Genomic DNA, 21,869 nt, shown 5'->3' with positions numbered 1-21,869 from the left:
TATCGAAATAAGGTTTGTCAACCCTAGTCCTGTCGTAATGGAGGATATTGAAATGTTTTAATGAAAATATTTAAAAGGTGCATAATCACACAGCCATGTTTTATTTTTGGAAGGAGGGCAACTTAGAGGCAGGAAGACTAATTAGAGGTGTGTCTGAAGACTAGTGAGTGGTGTGTCAGAAATCACTCCTGGCTGCATGATTTGCTAAGAAGACTTATGGGACTCAGCATCTAATCATATGCAAGACTGTGATTTTATCACAGTGAAAACATACAAAGCAAAATTAGCAAAGGGGAAAAGGGCATGGGCAAAATCTAGAGCACACAAAGCTTTAGATTCCAAGAGTCCTCACTTAGTGAAGTCACACAGATGTGCTTAATTCCTTTACTAACAGTTGTGATAACACATGTGAAATATTTTCTACTAAAGAAGTTTGCCTGAACCTAGGAGTCCAGGATTTCTTGGGGTACTAGACACGAAGGCAGCCTCTGCCTAACATATACCATAATTCCAAACTCCTAGAAGGAAAGCAAGTTTTCAGCTTAATCCATATTGCACAGATAGTTTAGTAGTACTGAGTCACTTTTTCAAGTGAATGGTGGAACATTCCCAAAATCCAAGTTGCCAGATGCAAGCTAACAGCCAACCTAGCAAGGGGGTCTTTGTAGGGATAGCAGTTTCAATCCTGGCATATTCATTATTTTCTGCATATGAGGTTATTTCAGCAATACAAATGGAAATGGTAGTAACTTGTACTGAGTTACTAAAATGTAAATTAAAACAAGAGGACAAGGTTGAAAGATATTGCAAAGGTACCAGACATTTAGTCATGAACTGTATATGGTAAGAGAAGGGGGAGAAGATTATGCAGGAATCTGGCTTATCAATAAATGTTGGTAAACCGATCTGTTCTAAAGTTGCACAGTAATTCCAGTTGAAGAATAAACTGACATGGTGGAGGGAGGGACTCAGCTGATCAACTTGTTTACCTCATGTCAAGAAACACTACAGTTTTATGTATGTATGTGGATATATATTTAGCTGTATATGCATATATGTATCATATACAGATGTAGGACTTGGGAGGATACTCTGAAGATACTGTTAAAATTATGTTTTTCACCTTTAAGATCTGAGTCAGTTGAAAAATAGCACAGCTATGAGAAGGATGGAGAATGAAGAGAAAGCTTCCTCCAGAAATTATGTGCATGCACACACGTGTGTGTGTGCGCGCACACACACACACACACACACACACACAGATCTGGCTTCTTTTCTACTGACAAGCATAGTGATCAGACAGTTCAAAAATATATTGTTTTTCTCTTCACTAGCATCAGTAGTTGCACTGGCTTAATTTGAACAGCTTCATTTATCATTTATGAAACATTTTCAGTGTATTGATGTCGAGCTTATCTCCACTTTGGAATATATGGGGTTTATGCTACTTGTTAAGCATAAGTCAGGATGTGAGTATTCTCCTGAGGCAAACCAGGAAAATCATGATCTTCAATGAAAACTGCACTGTTTACTTCTTCTGAGACAGTCCTTCTTAATGCTGGATGTGCATCAACATTTATGTGCAGATATTTCAAAATACTAAAGCCCATGCTAAGCCACTTTAGAGTCTGCCTCACATTGCTTGGGTTGGAGAACAGATATTTTCACACACAGTAATCTCAATCTAATGATTCATGATTTAAATGTGTAGAGGTGCGTAGGTGAGAAATGACAGAATTTTTGGAAATGATTTAAAACATTTTTGTTTTTATTCTCTAACTGAAAAAATCAAGTTTCTCTTCCTTTCTTGTCTGAGATGAGCTTAATGTAACTCTTCTTTGTATCTCAAATGTTCACCCTGAGCTGTTTGGTAAGTTACTGGGTTGAGTAGGTAAATGGGTGTGTGCATCATGGATGGATAGCTCAACACAGAGATAGATGAATGGGAAGATGGATTGGTAGATGGATGTGTGAGTAGGTAAATGGAGGACTATATGGATAATGGGATAGAAGGTGTGTGAGTGGAAGGATGACTGAAGAATGGATGAGTTGACCAGTAGGTGAATTGATAAATGAATAGATGGATGAATGAATGAGAGCATAGTGGACACATAAGGAAGAACAATAAAACATATAACACCTCCTTACAATGTCTAATTTACCAAATTTCCCAGAAAGAAAGTGTTTTTCCATGTTCAGTAAACATTTATCATTAAGAAAAGATTTATTTATTCATTATTTATCCAATTGTAAGTTCCTTAGAATTAGATGATGATATTCAATACAGGAACTGTGGAGGCTAAGTAAGTAAAGCAAAGTGACAACTGAAAGACAGGTGAAATAATCATGCTGACCCCTTTTGACAGCTACAATTACAAGGCACGTGACCTCTCTAACTGTAAGGATACATCAGTGACATTTGAGGAAAGCCAACAAAAATTAAGCACTTCTTTTGTTATTTTTACAGAAGCAATATAGCTAACAAATTGGGTTATAAGGATGAATTTTTGCTGAAAATAAAATAGCAGCTCTAACTTCCTGATAATTATTCCAAAGACAAAGCAATGATCTTTTTTTCTTTTTCTGTTTCTTTTCTTTTCTGTTTCTTTTCTTTTCTTTTTTTTTTTTTCATGTATTACCACATACAAGCCTTAGAACACTCTTTGATGTGGTCAAATATTTTAGTACTATTTTATTAAAAAGTAAATCCTACTGAAGGGTCTTTCTGAAATTCTTTACATCTCTAGATTTTTTCTTTTTTTTTTTTGTTTGTTTTTAAAGAGAAAAATAATAAATGAGGATAACTTGAGAGGCCTCTGAGACAACATCAAGCATACCAACATTTGCTTCATAGGGGTACCAGAAGAAGAAAAGGGAGAGAGAAAGAGAGAGAGAGAGAGAGAGAGAGAGAGAGAGAGAGAGAGAGAGGAATTGGAAACCTATGTGAAGAAATAATGATGGAAAACTTCCCTAACCGGGCAAAGGAAATATATATACAAGCCCAGGAAGTGCAGAGTCCCAAACAAGATGAATCCAGAGGCCCACACTAACACACATCATAATTAAAATGCCAAAGATTAACGACAAAGAGAGAGAGTCTTAAAAGTAGCAAGAGAAAGCAATTAGTTACCTACAAGGGAGATCCCATCAGACTGTCAGCTGATTTCTCAAACAGAAACTTCAGGCCAGGAGGAATTGGCATGAAATATACAAAATGATGAAAAGTGAAGACCTACAACCAAGATTACTCTACCGATCATTTAGAATCAAAGAACAAATAACTTCCCAGACAAGAAAAAAACGAAAGGAGTTCATCAAAACCAAAGCAGAATTAAAGAATTAAAAGGAATGTTAGAAGGATTTAAGACCAAAAAAAAAAAAAAAAATCAAAAGTATGAATAACAAAATGGCAATAACTACAGATTTATCAACAATTACTTTTTTTTTAACAATTACTTTTAATCTATTACTTTAAGGAGATTAAATGCTCCAGTCGAAAGATAGCGTTACTGAATGGATACGAAAACAAGACGCATATATATCTGAGTACAAGAGACTCACTTCAAATCAAAAGACATACACAGACTGGAAGCAAAGGGATAAAAAAAGATATTTCATGAAGTGGAAACAAACATACAGCTGGGGTAGCAAAACTTAGACAAAACAGACGTTTAAACAAAGCCTCTGACAAGAGACAAAGAAGGATTTAGCAATCCCACTTCTGAGTATTTATCTGAAGAAAGCCAAAACACTACTTAGAAGGGACATGTGCATCTACATCTCATTTGCAACATTATTTACAATGGCCAAGATGTGGAGGCAGCCTAGGTGACTCACCGTCAGTGGATGAATGGATAAAGAGGAAGTGTGTATATATATATATATATATATATATATATTCATATATATGTGTGTATATATACGTATATATTTATATATACGTATATATAAATATACATATACTTATATGTGTATATTTATATGTTATATATGTATATGTATATTTACATATTATATATGTATATGTATATAATATATACACATATATATTATATATGTATATATATTATATATGTATGTGTATATTTATATATGTATATATACATATTTATATATATGTATATATACACAATGGGATATCATGCAGCCATAAAAATGAAATCTTGCCATCTGCAACAAACTGGATTCACCTAAAGTATATTGTGCTAATTGAAGTAAGTCAGAGAGAAAACCTGCAGCTCTAGATTTTTAAGATGATGACACATCCTTTGCAGGAACAATTGGTGAATCAAGATGTAGATTTGAAACTTTCTTGTTTTCTTTCTGCATTATCTTTTTTGGCTTCATGAAATATTTCTCACATAAAAACTCCAGTTTATATTTCAATAGTTTTGCTCTTTGTCAATTGGAAGGAGATACCACGTTTCATGTCCCAGTGCAGTTTATTTTATATGGGATTAAATGAAACCCAAAACAACACAAGTGGAAACAAAACTGTGCATGATCTCTTATAACCTCAGACTAATAGTCTTAATAAAATGAAGGCTTTGAAATGAGATATATGAGACAAACTGCCAAATTCTCGTGAGGCACATTTGGGCCACACAGGCTTGGTCTCCTTTACGGTTCTCTTGCCTCCTTTGCTAAGTGGTTGTAGCAATAATAGTTACAGAGGTTTGTAAAACAAACAAACAAAAATAACATATTCAAATATTAGCAGAGTTCTTGGCACATGGTAAATATTCCATAAATTTTCTTTGCTACTATTATTCCCATTTTACAAATGAGAAACCTCAGACTTGAGAAAATAAGGATGTTGTTGATAATATTAAAGCTAGTAAATGGGAAAGAAAAGACAAAGCACAAGTATTTTATGTTACGTTTCAGGACTCTTTCTAGTATTCCTAATTATACACACTTAATGATAAAGATTGGGTAATGGTGTGAACAAAGTCCATGTGTCTATTCATGTAGATTGGTGCTTAGGAGCCAATTGTATTTTATCCATACTGGTGACTTTAATCGTTATCCTAATTAGCTCAAGTAAAATATACTTAAACATTAGGGAAAATAAAATTGTGCTATTAGATATCAGAATATCTTCAATCAGTATTTTTCCCTCTAGTAGTACAATTTGGGAACTAGTTTTCTGTAGCCTGGAAAGAAATTCTACATCCTTCTTGCCACCTGAAACGTAATAAAAGTAAGTCAAAATTGAAAATCCCCACTGGAACTTCATACCATGCTCGATTGTAGTACAAGCCCTATTTAAAGTGGTAAATAATTACTAGTTTATGCATCATATCATCCACTACAGTCCACATTCTTGGATTGTAGAGTCTGTATTTTATGCATCTTTCTTATTCTTATTATTTACGTTTTGATTGGCACAGGGTAGATAACTCTTAACTATTCATGGAGTCAACCTTCATTGATTTGAATCCAAGTCATCATTTTAATAACAATTCAGCACATGTACTGGCAACTGAGGTTGGCAAGAGTTCTAGATCTGGTAATAAATATTAAATAAATGTGGTAGTAGCCTGATAATAAATGAGGACATCTCCCTTTAATCATAATATAAATTATTATTTTTATCATTTGTTGAGCACCATTTGTCATGATCAAATTTAAAAGTGTTTCTAATCCTCACAAAGACCTTCAAACTCATATTGTAAAGATAATGTATTCAATCAACAATTTTTGAGAGACTAATATTGCAGGTGTTTTTCCAAGTGCTTATAAGATTCATTAGTGAACAAATGTTCCCTGTTTTTGTAGAGCTTACATTTAAGTAAGTGTGATAGACAATAGTTAATAAACAGAAAAATTATTTATGTAGTATATTAGAAAGTTCAGTGCTGTAGGAAAAAAGAAAAAGTAGAGAGAAATAGATTAGTAACTCTAGGTGGGAAGTGAGGTAGTTTGCAGTATTAATAATCTAGAATGGATTCTTTAAGCAAGTGACCCTTTAGCCAAGAATTATGAGTGAGGGATTTGAGAGAGATAAGGATGGGCTTTGGAATTATCAAGACATGAGTTTGAATGTATTTATTCTACTTACTATCTATACAGTTTTCTGGACCTCCACAAACTTCTGTTTTTACATCTAGTAAATCTGAAAAAGGATACTTAAATTGTCTGGCTGTTTGACTACTAAATAGATGTGTGTATGTGTAAATTGTTTAGAACTTTATTTGCATATATTAAGCACACTATAATGTATATTAAAAAATAAAAGGTGCTAAAAAATTAGCTCATGTTATATACAATTTCATGACAAATAAGATATTGACATAAGGTTGCAAAACTCTTTGTCCCATCTCTGGGTGAACTGCATATTTCTAGGACTTCAGATGTTGCCTAGAGTTTTGCTTACCCTTGTCATTGCCAAATTATGACTTTTGCTTCTACTTTGAAATTCAAGTGAAAAGAATAAAATAAGTCCATTGGTAAATAGACCATGAATATGTATTAAAAATCTCTACTAAAAGGCATTGAAATGAATTTAAAGGAAAAAAGTACACATTTACAGTGGTAGGAAGTTGACAAGGTGGTATGTAAATGTTTCCATACCTGCTGTTTTCAACAAAATCCACTTAGTGGAATAACATTTTTTGAAAGGGTGTTTGGGAAAAGCACCCAGAGCAGCTGCTGTACTTTGGCAGTAACAAAATTAAACAATTGGCTCCATCCAGCATTCAAATGGCAAGAGGATTTGCACAAATATAGGGGATCATGACATTCAAGCAGATTCACATAGGAAAAAAAAAAAGTACTTATTCAAAATATTTACCACTGACTGAATTCTGACATCTACGGAATTTTGTACTGGATTGTATCCACCATCCCTCAGCACTCTGACAGTATTGTTAATAAACCATCAACTCTTGTGCCTGTTAGAAGGAAAGGCAGCCACTGCTTGTCATGTCAATTAACTGCCAGAAAAAAGATTTACATGACAAACTGAAAAGCCTCCTAGAAGAGCATTCTTTGGACTATTAAAATGAAGCCTCAGAATCCTCAACTTTCAACTAGGTAGAGAGTTCTTGTAAAAACTGGGGCTCTTCAGGTGCAAATGAGGAAAAGAGATAATTAAATGATCTTGAGAAAAATAAGAAACCTGGTTTCTTAGTACAGTGTGTGGCATTAGCATCAAATGTACTCATTTGCTCATTCATTCATCCAGTATTTATTCTTCATCCACTAGGTATCCACTGTTCTAATAATGATCTATTCAGTGGTTAGCAAAATGGAAGCAATCTATATTGTGAGTAAGCCTATCATCTATGAGGACATGAGGCATTAAAAATCGGATAGAACAATGTATAGATGACAGCTGTAAGTAGTAATTAACTAGTATGTATCCACATAGGCATGCAAATTGTTCAAATATTAAAACATTCTGTATCTACTGGTAAATAACCGTTTTCTTCTTCATCTTGGCCGTTTTCCAGTAACCCTTCATCTCTCCCTAGCTGTCATTAAGCATCATGGCTCTGCCATAGCATCCTGATCACCTTGCACATCTCTATGTAGGTCACATAGGCAAAGCTAACCTCCAGTTTCACCCAAATCTTGGTGGCATTCCCTGTGATGGAATAGACACAGATAGTTGATCTTATTAGAAGCTGTTACAAGACAGTTTCTCATCTGCATCGCTATCTCACGAGAGGCTCCATGAAGCAGTTTCCTATCTGCCCTCATAATGCCAGTGATGCACAGCACTTTCCATATCACACCTCTCCCCTCTTTAGGGTAAGGTTGTAGGCTATAAAACTGTGTTGCTGTTGTTAGAATTGGATCCACAATGGCAGAAAGACCTACCACTTGAGTTGTCTGTCACACGGCAACCCTGGTTTGATGTCATCTAGTGATATCACAGATGTGGCTTGCCAATGCCATGCTGATCTTCCTTATGCTTTCAGTGTGAGTAGTAAATTGTCCAAATTGATTTGGGCTCATGTCTCTTTCCTGGCTGATGCTGTAGGAGTGCAGCAAGCCTGCTTAGGAGCTGCCACAATGCTTCTGCTTAGGGATTGCTTGATGGCCTGACAGCTGTCAAGCAGGGAACTCCAAGGACCCTGCTCCAGCTTTCAGAGCTGAGTCATATTTTATTGGTTCATGCCCATTTCATACCAGTTATTTCCTGTTTTGAATATCACAGCTGATAAAAGTAATAGAGAGAAAAATACATAGTATTTTTACATAGGATACTATAACAAGAATGCTAAAATTATATTTGCAGTTCAGAAATGGATCTCTATGAGATTTACTGTGTTTCCCCGAAAATAAGACCTAGCCAGACCATCAGCTCTCTAAGGCTTCTTTTGGAGCAAAAATTAATATAAGACCCGGTATAATATAATATAATATAATATAATATAATATAATATAATGTAATGTAATATAATATAATATGATAAATATAATATAACCCTGGGTATAGTATAATACAATACAATGCAATACAATATAATACCAGGTCTTATATTAATTTTTGCTCCAAAAGACACATTAGAGCTGATGGTCCAACTCAATCTTATTTTTGGGAAAACATGGTAGCATTTCAACTGGAATCTAAAGGGTGTGTAGGAAAGGACCAGGGGGAACAAGGTAGCAGGGAATTTTCCATGAATAGAGGCAGAAAAAACAGATACCTTTGAAGACTGACGTGTGGAAAAACATGCCTCATTCCATGAACTATAAAGAAGGGCAGCGAGATATCATATAATGCACTTGGGTCAAAATATCTCTTCTCTTCTGACAGCCTAGTAAAACATTTAAAAGTCCACCCATAACACTGAAATTCGTGAGATTTCAAATAAAAAATCAATATAATTTTGTTGTCTCACTATGTGAAAGACACATGATTGTTTTAGTGGTAAGTACAGAAATGTTTAAGACTTTAACTGTGAGCTTCATAAAGATAACGTTGCTGCCTTATGTTGTTTTATATTCATAACTGATTTCATATCAGAGTGTTGAAAATAATATTTGGTAAATCAAGATGTGAGAAAAAGGAAGGAAGCAAGGAGTGAAGGAAGGGAAGGAAGAGATGAAAGAAGGATAGAAAGTTCTCTGTTTAGAGAAATATAAAATTTATAAAATGCCTGAAATTTATTAGCCTTGCAGTAAATATCTATTGAAAGATTGAATGGGAGAACAGAAAGATATAATAAAGAAATTATATATAATGAAACACATAATAAAAAATAGAATAAATTATAATCTGCAATAATTAACCTGACAATATGCAAATTCCAAGTAAACAGCATACCCTTGTGATACAACTTCACACAGGCTTCCCTGAAGAACTCCTAGCTGGCTTATCCAGGGCAATTTAATGAAGAAAATGGACACAGAACAATAATCCCATGACCAGGGATACAAGACAATAGTATTGTAGAGCTAGCTTGGGTGCGGTAGATTGCGTAGTCACACAATAGTGATAGCCTCTAAAGACAGTGTAGGAACACATTGTGCAGAGCTTCAAACTGAATATGAAGGGATCTGCATTTTTTAATAATGGTAATAAGGAATAACTGAAGTTTTTGTTTTGTTTTGTTTTTGTTTTTTTATCAAAGAAAAGCAGGCTAAAAGAAATGATCATGAAAAACAAATGTAATAGAGTATGCAGAATGACTTCCTGGAAGGAGACAAGGGAGAAAAATAGAGACTAAAGGCAGTGAACGTCATGAGACAGTTGTAGCAATCTAGTAAAGAGTGGAAATGAGGTCCTACTTTAGTAGTCAGACAAAAACAATGGAGAGAAAAATAACGTCAAATTCATGACTGAATGGACATGGGCAGAAAACTGCATTTGAGATTGGGGCAGAGATGATGTGTGTCACATACACAATAATGATATCCTAACAGTATCTACCTCTGAATCCCCAGAACGTGTGAATATTATTGTATATGGCAAAAGAGAATTTGCAGAAGTATATACATTAAGGATCTTGACATGGGGAAGAGTATCCTGGATTATCAGAGTTGTGCCAATGTAATCACAACAGTCTTTATGAGAAGGAGGAGGAGAATCAGTCAGAGAAGGCAATGTGTCAATGAAAATAGAGGTTGGAGTGGTGTAGCCACAAGCCAAGGAATGTAGCTAGTCTTTAGAAGCTGGGAAATGGCAAGAAACAGATTTTTTTTCCTAGAGCTTTCGGAAGAAATCAGGCTTATGAACACCTTGATTTCAGCTCACTGAGATTTATTTTGGTGTCACTTCATATTCAGTGACACTTTCTTCTCTCTTCTTTATTTTTTAAGCTCATCCAGTGAAATTTTCCTTTCTAAAATTGCCATTTGATTCTTTTTTTATAATACAATTTTTGCTAAGATTATCTATCTCTTCACTAATTAAGAACATATTATTTTTAATTTCTTGATCACATTTTTAATAGCTGACAATGTGCTCCCCTGTTTTTTGTTTGTTTGTTTGTTTTTGCCTGTTTTCTTTCCTGTTTTATTTAACACATGGGCCATCTATGTATTGACTATCATTGTCTTCATTTTTGTTTAACTTTGAGTCATATTTTTTGAAAATCTGCTAAGATTTTATTTTGTGCTGGCCATCACCATTTATGCATTAAAGAGATTCTAGGTTTTATATTCTAGTTTAGATTGTTAATTGTTGTCCCATAATGCAGTTAAAATACTGGCATTCACCTTGATGTAGAGTTGGATGTGTAATTTGTTAGTTCAGATATATAAGCAGTCCATGATAAAACCTAGCTCCTCTAACTTGACAGAGCTAAACCTCAGAAAAATATTTCCTCATCTCCAGCTGCCGGAATCTTGTCTAGGTTTTGATTTAGCTTTTTAAAGAAAGGCCTAAAATAGACTTTATACTAGTAAATGATCCCATAGTAAATTAAAATCTTAGTCTTTGCAAACCATATGGTCCCTATGGCAGCTATTCACATGGTTATGCAAAAGCAACTAGACAATACATAAATAAATACAGGTAGCTGTGGTCCAATAAAATTTTATTTACAAAAATGAGCAAATTGGCCAGATTTGGGCTTTGGACTGTAGTTTGCCAACCATTCCTCTAGTGAATTACTCTAAAAATGCCTGTGGTGTTAATAAGGTTTATGAATGTCTGTAGAATGCCAGCGTTATTCTACAATGCTCAACATCTAGTGTTTCTGTTCAGTTCAGCCATATAACAGTTACTTTGTGATAACCTTATATAATATATTGTCCTGTGTATGTGCAATACAACTCTGCCAAGGACTGACAAGCTCTTGCCCCCAGACTGACTTTTGGAAGCCCCGCCCCTGCTCACCTCACGGTTCTCTGCTGCCCTGCTCCGTATCATCCAGCCTTTAATCTGACCCAAACTCACATCTCTGCCTCCACAGCTCAGTGCAACTACAGTGAAATGCTTGGGGCACAGCCCTTTGCACCTTAGTCAGGAAACTGCCCTCAGGCAGAAAGCTGATGGAGTCCTGGATCTCATGTAGTGGATTTTCCAATTTTCAAGTTTCACAGCCTGGAATAATTAGTTCATAGTTGTTTATTGAAAGAGGACTAGTCCTATGTCAATTACTATGTCATGTCCGTAAACAGAAGTTTTAAATCTTTCATTTCTAAATAACAGGAAATATAAATATATCACAAAAATTGAATTAATCAAATAATGAAATGTATTTACTCACATTAGCTGAAAATGCAAGGTTCATTTGATTTCAGGTGTGGTTTGATTGAAAAATTTTAAAAGTAGCCAGATCATGTTGTACATGTAGTTATTTTCTATGCTCTACTTTCTTCTAATATAGTTTTTGTTTGTTTGATTTTTGTTTTTGTTTTTAAGATTTTATTGGGGGAGGGGAACATGACTTTATTGGGGAAGAGTGTGTACTTCCAGGACATTTTCCAAGTCAAGTTGTTGTCCTTTCAGTCTTAGTTGTGGAGGGTACAGTTCAGCTCCAGGTCTAGTTGCCTATTGTTAGTTGCAGGGGGTGCAACCCACCATCCCTTGCGGGAGACATATAGTTTTAAACTCATATTGTTCCCTTTTATTCTAGAAAGAATGCCTATCAGAGCTTAGACTTAAACATCCTCATACTACACTACAAAGAGAAAGAAAAATATATACTTTTTATTCACTCAGATGAAAAAGATAGCTTTCATTCTAGAAGCCACAGTAAATATCTCCTTGTCTCTGGCCTGATGTTAATTACATGCCTAAACCCAATCACAATCATTTGATTAGAGAGTTGAGATAGAGTAATTGCTTTAAGAAATTACATCCCCCAATCTGGGAGTGATTGTTGAGATAATCTCTCCTAAAATGTATGGCTGAGAAGGGTATAAGGCAGTTTCCTCCAAAGTCTGTGTGTTTTTGAGAGGAGAAAAGTAGTGAAATACCAAGTGCATAATGAGAAGTTATCCAAAGTAGATTTTTCATAAGTGTTACATGCATATACACATACACATGATGGCAATAGAATACTCATAAAAATTTAAATTTGAGGAAAATCATATCTGTCTGCTCTTATTTCCCAGTGGAAAGGCTTATTGAACTTTATAACTTTGATATATTAAAATTTACTTTTAATACCACTTATAACAAGATGTTATGCTAAACTGTTTCTACATAATTTGAGACCAAACTTTGGTTCCTCTCTATATGTTAGTTGTTCAGTTCCAAGTCTTTCAGTATTACTCCCAAGTTGATAATGTTGAAACGAGTAGGTATTGCATCAGATCATCTGATGGCCAAAGATAATCATGGTACTACAACTTTATACTTTTATGAAAGTAGAAGCAGGTAGGCGTCATTGACTTTCTGCCTCTTACTTCTATGGTAAAATGGACTGTAGAGATGATAGTGGTGGTATGATGGTCTCTGTTATGTCTCTAGAGTATTATGCACAGTTTTTGGGTTAATGCTACTGAGCAGGGCATATGTTCTTTATATATACTAATAGACACATTGGATTTACATAAAATATTTAATCCTATCATCCTTTCACTAACTACCAAGTACTCCCTACTGAGTACTTGAGAACATCTCTTTCATGAGATTATTATACTCACTGGATGAGTAGTACTAAAAACAGAAACCTACTTCAGTTTTCTGAGTGGTCTCCAAATATTTTTTAATCATTAATCTTACCAATAAATTTTGAGCACATGTCAATTAATATATGTATATTTATTAGTTATAAATTATATACACTCATATCTTTAGTGCTTGGGAGTACCAGCTATGGATCCAAACTGCCTGGTTTGAATTCTAGATCTGTTATTTCCCAGCTGTCAACTTGAGTACGATATTTAATAAATCTGTGTCTCAGTTCTGTCTTTTAAAAAGGATGAAAACAGTAATAGGTACCAGATACAGTTGTTGTGAGGAATATATGTATAAAAGTTCAGGTTATCATTATTATCATATTACTATTTTACTGCCATATTAAGTACATTATAAACACAAGCAGAATGAAAGGAAAGCAATGATGAGATTTAGAAAAAAATATAAATATGTTTAAAATATTGTATATTAGAAAAACCATGGGATATTTTTAAATAAACATGTAGAATAGACAATATTTTATAATACCACTTATTTTTCAATGTTGAAGTCTAAAATTAAAATGCAGAATTTCTAACGTTTTTTTCCCACACTCCAATGGAACATCTTTTATACTCACTATCCATATTTCTTCATCATTGGCTGGAACACGTCTGCATGTTCTTATTGGTTCTAAAATGTAGAGCAAGAGCCATACAATTAATAACAAAGTAGTAAAGCTATGGTTAGGACGCTTCTAACAAGCTGACCTTCTTATGTCGATTCCACCTGAAAGCTTATCATCATATCGTCTATTACTTTCAGTACCCAAAAGACTCAGCCATTGTAGTTCTTCACTGACCTATGACCTCAGGAAATGAGTCACAGTAGTCTTTTCAGTTTATTTATTATAAGTCTGCAGTAGCCAAAGTATTAAGAAGAGACTCTGTTCTACATTTCCTATTTAGAGTTTATATACATATACATAGTTTCCTAATTTGGCCCTGGATGTGACAATTTCCAGTTTAGTCTTTCCAAGCAGAAGGCTTTACCAAAGAAGAGTCTGTCTAGACAACATTATGCTAATAGTCTGCGGTGCTTCTTTTTCCTATATTTTATCAGAAGATGACATAGTCGACAGGCAGGGATACTCACCACTATACTAACAAGGAGGGCTAATTGTGATATATAGATGATGTATTACAGAATTGTACACTTTAAACCTATGTAATTTTACTAATCATTGTCACCCCAATAAATTTTAATTAAAAAAAAAAGAAGATGATGAAATAGTTGAGAATTTAGTCTGCATTGAAAGTGCTATTCTGGTCCTTATATCTTCTCAATTTAGACAATATAGTCAGGTATTTCATTTTTTTTTTCATGTCATTTACTCATTATATGTAAGGCACTACTGATTGTTAAGACTTAATGGTGACAAAAAATAATGTTCTAGTATCGTATATCTTGGTGTCCAAGCTGTTTATCACTCACTTCTATTTAAATCGATCTTCTAGAGCAGGTGCGGAAGAGTAGAATTACTTTTCCTTCCCTAGGAGGAAAGTCAACCTTGTAACTTGCTCACTCTGCTTTCTGTGTGTTGGTGGGAAAACGCACATCAATGTATCTTACATGTTATACTTGGTTTGGGATGAACCATGATTTTTGGACTGTATTTTCTTGGCTCCTAAAAAATGGTTTTCTGAGTTGAATTATAAAATTTGTTATACTTTTATATTAGAAACTATGCTTGGAAAAATCCCTATACTGTCTGTGTCTCTGCTATGTTTATTATCTTTGATAATGAGAATTTTGGAGCCAACAACGTTTCTTTTTATTCCTGACTGCCAGAAGTCTTAGAACAAATTTACAGTTCAGCAACGACAAATGGAAGAACTGTATGGCCCCATTATCAGGGCCTCCTTCTGCTGTTGCTAGCCTTCATCTACCTTCACAACCCATTCACAACACATATATGTTTTCAGTAGATCTCGTATGTTTTATTGATGTTAAATATTTTAATATTTTTAGTGTTAAAATTATTTCAAGTCCCTTTAAGTAGAGTTAAGGAATAAATATGTCTATGTTCTATAAACCTTAGGGAAAGTTACCAGAAAAATTACAATGGAAATAAATGGATATACTTAGAGAGGACAAGATAGGGAAAGATTAAAGTAAAGTGTAAAGTGTGTCAATAGGTTTTCAGAAATATTGAACTCACATACATAATGTATGAATGATGAATTAGAACCTTGTAGATTTAGTCACTTGCCAAAATTTTGTAAAATGACTCATTGAAATTCCAGATAAAATATAACTCTCTAACATTAGGTTTGGTTTGCTTGTTGAGTATACATTCATGTTTCTTGGGGAGGGGGGACAGTTTTTGCATTCAATACAGCACTGATGTCATCCTTCATAATCTAGCTCAATTTAAGGTGTATTCTTGAGAAAAAGAGCAAGGAACAGGTTCTAAAGCAATCGATTGGATGATGGAGATAAACCAGGCCCCCATGTTTTGTGGTCCAAAAACTTAAAGCTTTGTAGCTCCATAATTTTTAAAGTAAATTAAGAATTATGTAATAGACTCTAGCCTCTAAACATGTTATAATGTTTATTTAACATGAGAAAATGTATATCTATGAAAATTAAATTAATTTTTTGGTGTTCCTTTGATTAGACGACACTGACTTCTCAGGTGACTCTGAGGAACCCTCTCCCCATTCTCTGTTTCAACTTAGCACACTTACTTTTAGTTTACCAGTGAGAATCTCATATTATGATTTTTACTTCACAGGATTGCTACCTAATGTGTATTGTCAACCTATATACACAGATGATGTTACCTAGTCTGAAAAAAAATTAACCACTTCATAGATATTTCTTCAGTGATTGAACGTGAATGAAAGTTACTCTAGAATCATGACTAGCCCCTCTTAAGTAACTCTATCCTTTATTTCACAGGAGTTAAATTGAGAAAACAAATAAACTTAAAATAAATTTTACTACTTGGCATATAAATTTTACTATAAATTTTACTACTTTCATAGGTCTTCTGATGTTTGAACACCCATAAAACTGCTCTTGTTCTATGTAATTTTATAAATACTACATATAAATTAATCTAGTTACTGATTGTTTCAAAACTAGGATCACAGTATAATATGGGCCAATACCTGCAATTCCAAAAATTGTTTTTCTTTCTTCTTTTTTATAACTGTCTGTCTCCCAAGATCTCTTGGTTAGGTTTTACCCAGTTCAATGAATTCTTAAAAGAGGTAAATACTTGAAATCTTGGGAACTAATGACAATATAGGTTTCAAAGGCCTGTTTGCTATTTCTGGTGGAATTCAGTCTACCTCCCCTGATACAAGCTCCCTGGACTGCTATATTACCCCACACCCTGAAGTCATTCTTTAGTAGGATTCTCCTAATGTGGATGACAGGATTTGGGCTGAAAACCACACAAGGAGGGAGAAGGATGGAGGCAGAATGACCTGTACCTATGCAGACCCCATCTGGACTGCAGATAACTGATGACAGCATCTTGGGAAAAGTGGCTGCCCACTAAAGAGGACCCTGAAAAAGAAAATAGCATGACAACCTAAAAGGGGTTGGGGATGAAGGGGTCCTGAGACTTGAGGGATTGTTAGGAAGCATGGAGGTTTCTTCCAGTTGGTGACCAGGAATGTCAAGTAACACTAAGGCTGGTATGGATAGGAGAAACTTTCCCATAACCACTGCCCCATGTGGCCCATCCCCGGGATCTCCCTGTCATCCCCAAATCCTGTTCTAGGCCAAAGAGCTGAGACAGATGTAAGGGCCAGTCTTCTCTTTTCTTCTGTTGGGCTCACTCCCATGGACAGAAGCTGGCTTAGGCTGGGTCTGTGTTGTCCAAGGACTGTCACAGTGTGAGTCCCCGGTACTCAGTTATTGAGTAGCTACGCCGAAGGCAGCAGAGACATGGTATAGGCAGGGTGCCCTGAGCCTGGTGCTGGGAATCTGATGCTGAGATCTGTGGTCCTGAAGTCATCACGATGTGGGGTCCAGAGGAGGAAAGGTAGGAAAGACAGACACCAAGAAAGCCAAGCCAGATATGGGTTGAGCACCACAGCTGGGGCTCAGAGCTTGTGAGGGTTCACCCAATTGTAGGTGTTCTCTTACTGGAAACTCTCTTTATCAGCTCCTTCTCTCTCTTTTCATTTTAATTCAGAATGATTTTATTTTTAAGCATTATGTATACAGAGGGTGCCAAAAATGTATAGACATTTTAAGAAAGGAAAAAACTGTATTAAAATTATAATATTCAATATATTCATATACAGATAACACAAGATGAATACAAGTTGAGTTTGACTTCTGCAATTACAAGAGGTGTTCAAAGTGGTTACCATCAGCGTAATTTTAATACACTTTTTCCCATTCTCAAAATGTGTATACATTTTTGTCACCCTCTGTATATTTATATATATATAAATGTGAACATACAATGTATTTTATATACATGGATTAGGTAGCTATTTTGGACAAGTGCCTACTAGAAAATTATTTTCTATAAGAGTAAATTGTAGAGAATGGCACAGATCAAACTAGCCATGGATACAAAGAATGTATATAGGTTTTCATAATCAAGAACAGGATCTTCAACCTCTCCTCCCTTTTAGGTGGTCACAATAGGGCAGAAAACTTTAATCAAGGACCAAGCTTCAGGGTGCTGGTCCTCAGACTGTGAGGGAGAGGAGGGATGAGCAACTGACAGATGAGCACTTTGGTTGTTAGCTACAGCCTTTCGACAAGCCCACGGCATCATAGCACCCAGCGTGGTGATGTCCTGGCCATTGAATAAATGTCAAGTCCCCTGCTGCTGATTTCTCCCCGGCAAACTCAGTCGCCTTGCCTCACAAGAACATCAGAAAGATCCTCTGTTCCTTCCAGCTTCAGATTCTTTTCACTGGCCAAGCAAAGGCCAGCAGTATAGAGAGGTTTAGTGCTGTGAAGTTCTGAGGCTCTTCTGCAAGTCTTCTGTGAGTCCACTGGGCAACTTCCTGTCAGTATATGGCTAGAAATTGGTGGAGGCAGGTTTTGAACACACATCTTCCAAATCTAAGTCCATTGCTCTTTTCTTTGAATAGCACAGTTATGGCATTTGCAAAGGTACAGAGATAAGGTGGAATAAAGAGGTGTATTGGATTAAATCTTAATAATAAAAAGAGTGGATACTATTGTATTAGCGTGTTCAGGAGACCATGACAAAATACCACAGAATGGGTGGCTTAAACAACAGAAATGGAATTTCTCACAGTTCTGGGGTCTAGAAATCTGAGATTAAGGTGCTGGCAGATTTGGTTTCTAATGAGAGCTCTTCCTAACTTACACACGGTGCCTTCTCACTTTGTGCTCACATGGCCTTTACTCTGTGTGAACATGGAGAGAGACAGACAGAGAGAGAGAGAGAGAGAGAGAGAGAGAGAGAGAGAGAGAGAGATTGAGACCTGGTGTCTCTTTTGCTTCTTACAAGGACATCAGTTCTGTAGCATTATGGCCCCATTTTTTTACCTCATTTAATCTTAATTACCTCTCTAAAAGTCCTATCTCCAAATATAATCACATGAGGGAGGGTTAGAGCTTCAACATGTGAATTTTAGGGGAACATAATACAGTCCATAATGACTAGAAACATACTGGTGGATTTATATCACATGTTATTTTCAGGGACTTGAGCTGGAAATTTGCAACTGGACATTTCGGACCAGTGCATTTTAAGTGTATAACCATCTAGAACATACTATTTTCTGCAACTTAAGCAAATGGCCGTATAATACAGTATTTTTAACCTGAATTCTAAATGAATTTTCCAAGATAATTTCTTTTTTAATTATTCGTGGACAGTGAATGAACTATGCTTAAAGTGGAGGGGAGAGTATAGCATTTCTTGGAAAGATTTACCTTTCTTTCATTTTACAGGCCCAACAGCTTACTGATCTGGAACAAAAATTATCTGTGGCCAGAAATGCGCTGGAAAAAGCAGCTCTTGACCGGGTAAGTTTACATCCATGAACTAGCACAATTTTGGTTAGCAGATGAAGCTAGGGTATGTTCATTGCTTTCCTAAATTTATTAATTCAATTCCAGATGCTGTGTATGTAAGATGGTTATAGAATTTACAAGTGCTTGATATTCTCTTTGGAACCCAATTTTTTCCTTGTTTTTGCTGCTAACAGCAAATTGACTCAAGCTCTGTGAATTCACGGCTTTATTTTTCACCTTACTGGTATATTCATTCTATAACTCCATAAATAAACGTGCTTTAAAGCAGCAACGAAGATGACATGTATTAACTCTGGATGAATGAGTTATAAAGCAAATGGAAGTAGTCGTTGACACTTTTCATTTTGGAAAATTTAAATCAGAGTTCTTGAGGTCATCGAGGCATAAAAGAAGAACATAATTCTCTTAACCATGAAGTCTTCACAAAAAAACAAAATAATGCAGAGGCTGATGATAGTCCATCTTTACAACAGCTTTATTGAGGTATAATTCATTTGCCATAAAAGTCACACTTAAATTTCACAAAGTCGTGCTACCATTGCCATTATTTACAGAAGATTTTCATCATCTCTTTTTACCTTATCTATTTCACTTTGATTTTATTAATCTCTCATTGTGTTTCAATTGTGTGTGCTCAGGATAAACCACGACTCCTTTCTGATGCCTGTCTTTGCCTTTCAATGTCCTTCATGTGAGTCATGGATGGAAAATAGGGAATTCGCATGTGGAAAGGCAAATATAAAATAGAGGAAGGAATTGGTCATATAATTCAGAATTACATTTCTGCTGCCCAATAAATAGTATGATAAAAATTTTTTAATGTTTCTTCTTTTTTTTATTTTAAATCAATTTTACAAGATTGTGGGAAATAAACATTTTTTTTTCTTTAGTTCATTTGAAACAAAAGGATAGAGTGATTTTAAAATAATATATTTCTTGGTTCACTCTATACCCATTCATTGACCACCAAATGTAATTTTTTTTAATACCCAGAACATATATCTAACACATTTTAATGCAGAAAGCTCTGAATCTCAGAAGTGAATCATAGTATTTTAGACTTGACAAGAAGAACACCCACATTGCTCTCAATCAAAAGCATGGCAGATCCGGGCTTAAGCAACAGGGCCAATCTGAAATAATATACATTTTACTAAACCTTCAACCTATCTCCTGACTAAAATCAATTCTTGATTAGATTGGCGTTATCTGCCATTGTTCTGTATAACAGTGGAAAGGTAGACACTCTCTTGTGGAAGATATCATCCGGAGGATTTCTGGTTTATGTATAGACAATATCTGACATGTAATAAAAATATTTCAGGGCATGTGGAGAGAGAATACAATGTATCAATATATAGAAAGAAAACAAGAGAAACATTACCTGGAGCTGATTCAGATATTGGAGTGAGAAAAACAATAAATAAATAAATATATATATATATATTTATGTGTACATATGTATGTATATGTGTATGTGTATGTGTATATATGTATGTATATGTGTATATATATGTATGCATATATATATGCATATACATGCATATATATGCATATATATGTATATATTCCAGGGGTGTCAAAAATGTACAAAGTTTGAGATATTATATATGTATTACTTTTGAAGTTTAATTGAATTATTGTAGCAATGTACCTACTAATGTTCGCTCAAAAAATGGTATTAAACAAATGCTAGTGTCATTCATTCTATTACAATTTTAATACAGTTTTTTCTTTTCTTAAAATGTATTTTTTGGCACCCTCAGTGTATATATTTATATACAAAGAATAAACATTTTCAGTAGACTTGGAACCTACACAAAATATTAAGCAGATATTCTAGAAATAGAACAATATAATGTATGCAATTAAAAATTTAACTGATGTGCTTAACAGCAGATTTGGTTTTTGAACATAGAACTGAAGACTAGTGAAATGAAGGAAGATTAATATAAAACACCTATAACAATGTATAGAATGCAAAAATAAATGAAAAGTAAACACAAAGAGAATAAGAAACATTTGAGAAAATTTCTAAATTTCCAAAATATTTTCAATTGTTGTCTTGGAAAAAGTGATAAGCAGAAGCAATATTTGTAGAGATAATGGCTAAAAATTTCCCAAAGCTTTAAAGACATCAACCACAGATTCAAAGATGTAAGTATTCCACAAGAAGTTAAATCAAAGATATAATAATTATATTATAGTCCAATTGTTGATTGTTGGATATAAAAAAAGACAAACTAAAACAGAAAATGAATAATAAAGTGGTAGATATCAACTTAAGTATTATATTTTTTAAATGGTGAAAATGTTCCAAGTGTAAGGCTAAAATTGTAACACTACATTAAACAGAAATCTATGATTTATACAAAGGATATGTTTAAATATAAACAGGAGGTCTGTATATAAAATAGTAGGGAAAAAAAGACAACCTATGCAAAAAGTAATTTAAAGCTTGTATATCAATACTAGTGTTATTCAAAGTATACTTGAAGTTCAGAACTTTTAGTAATAAGAAGGGAGTTTCATATGGATCAGTCCAAGAGAATGGTATCAAAATCCTAAATCAGTGTGCATAGAATAATATTCCTTTAAAATGTATATAAGAGTACATTTTTTTAAAGTACATTTAAGACCAATGCGCTTTTTAATTATCTTCTATATTTCAATATGATTTGTTAACAAAATGAAAGATACTTACCATCACCAGAAAAAAATGTTAATGTGGATAAAAACAATGAGATATCATAGCAACACCACCAGATTGGTAAAAATTAAGTCTGATGATACC

At 34.5% G+C, this 21,869-nt stretch overlaps 1 protein-coding gene across 2 annotated transcripts in view; it reads left to right on the top strand.

Annotated features, from left to right (window-relative positions):
- Positions 1-21,869, top strand: part of LUZP2 (leucine zipper protein 2) — a 416,204-nt gene that overhangs the window by 338,564 nt on the left and 55,771 nt on the right. For both annotated transcript variants that reach the window (XM_081062579.1, XM_081062578.1), the window contains one exon: positions 18,992-19,066. In XM_081062579.1, the coding sequence (XP_080918705.1) occupies positions 18,992-19,066 (75 nt within the window). The remainder of the gene's footprint in view (positions 1-18,991; positions 19,067-21,869) is intronic.

The sequence above is a fragment of the Rhinolophus hipposideros genome (assembly GCF_964194185.1).
Source record: "Rhinolophus hipposideros genome assembly, chromosome: 10".
Classification (NCBI taxonomy): Eukaryota; Metazoa; Chordata; class Mammalia; order Chiroptera; family Rhinolophidae; genus Rhinolophus; species Rhinolophus hipposideros.
Note: the sequence above shows the minus strand (reverse complement) of the source record. Positions and strands in the feature narration are given on the sequence as shown.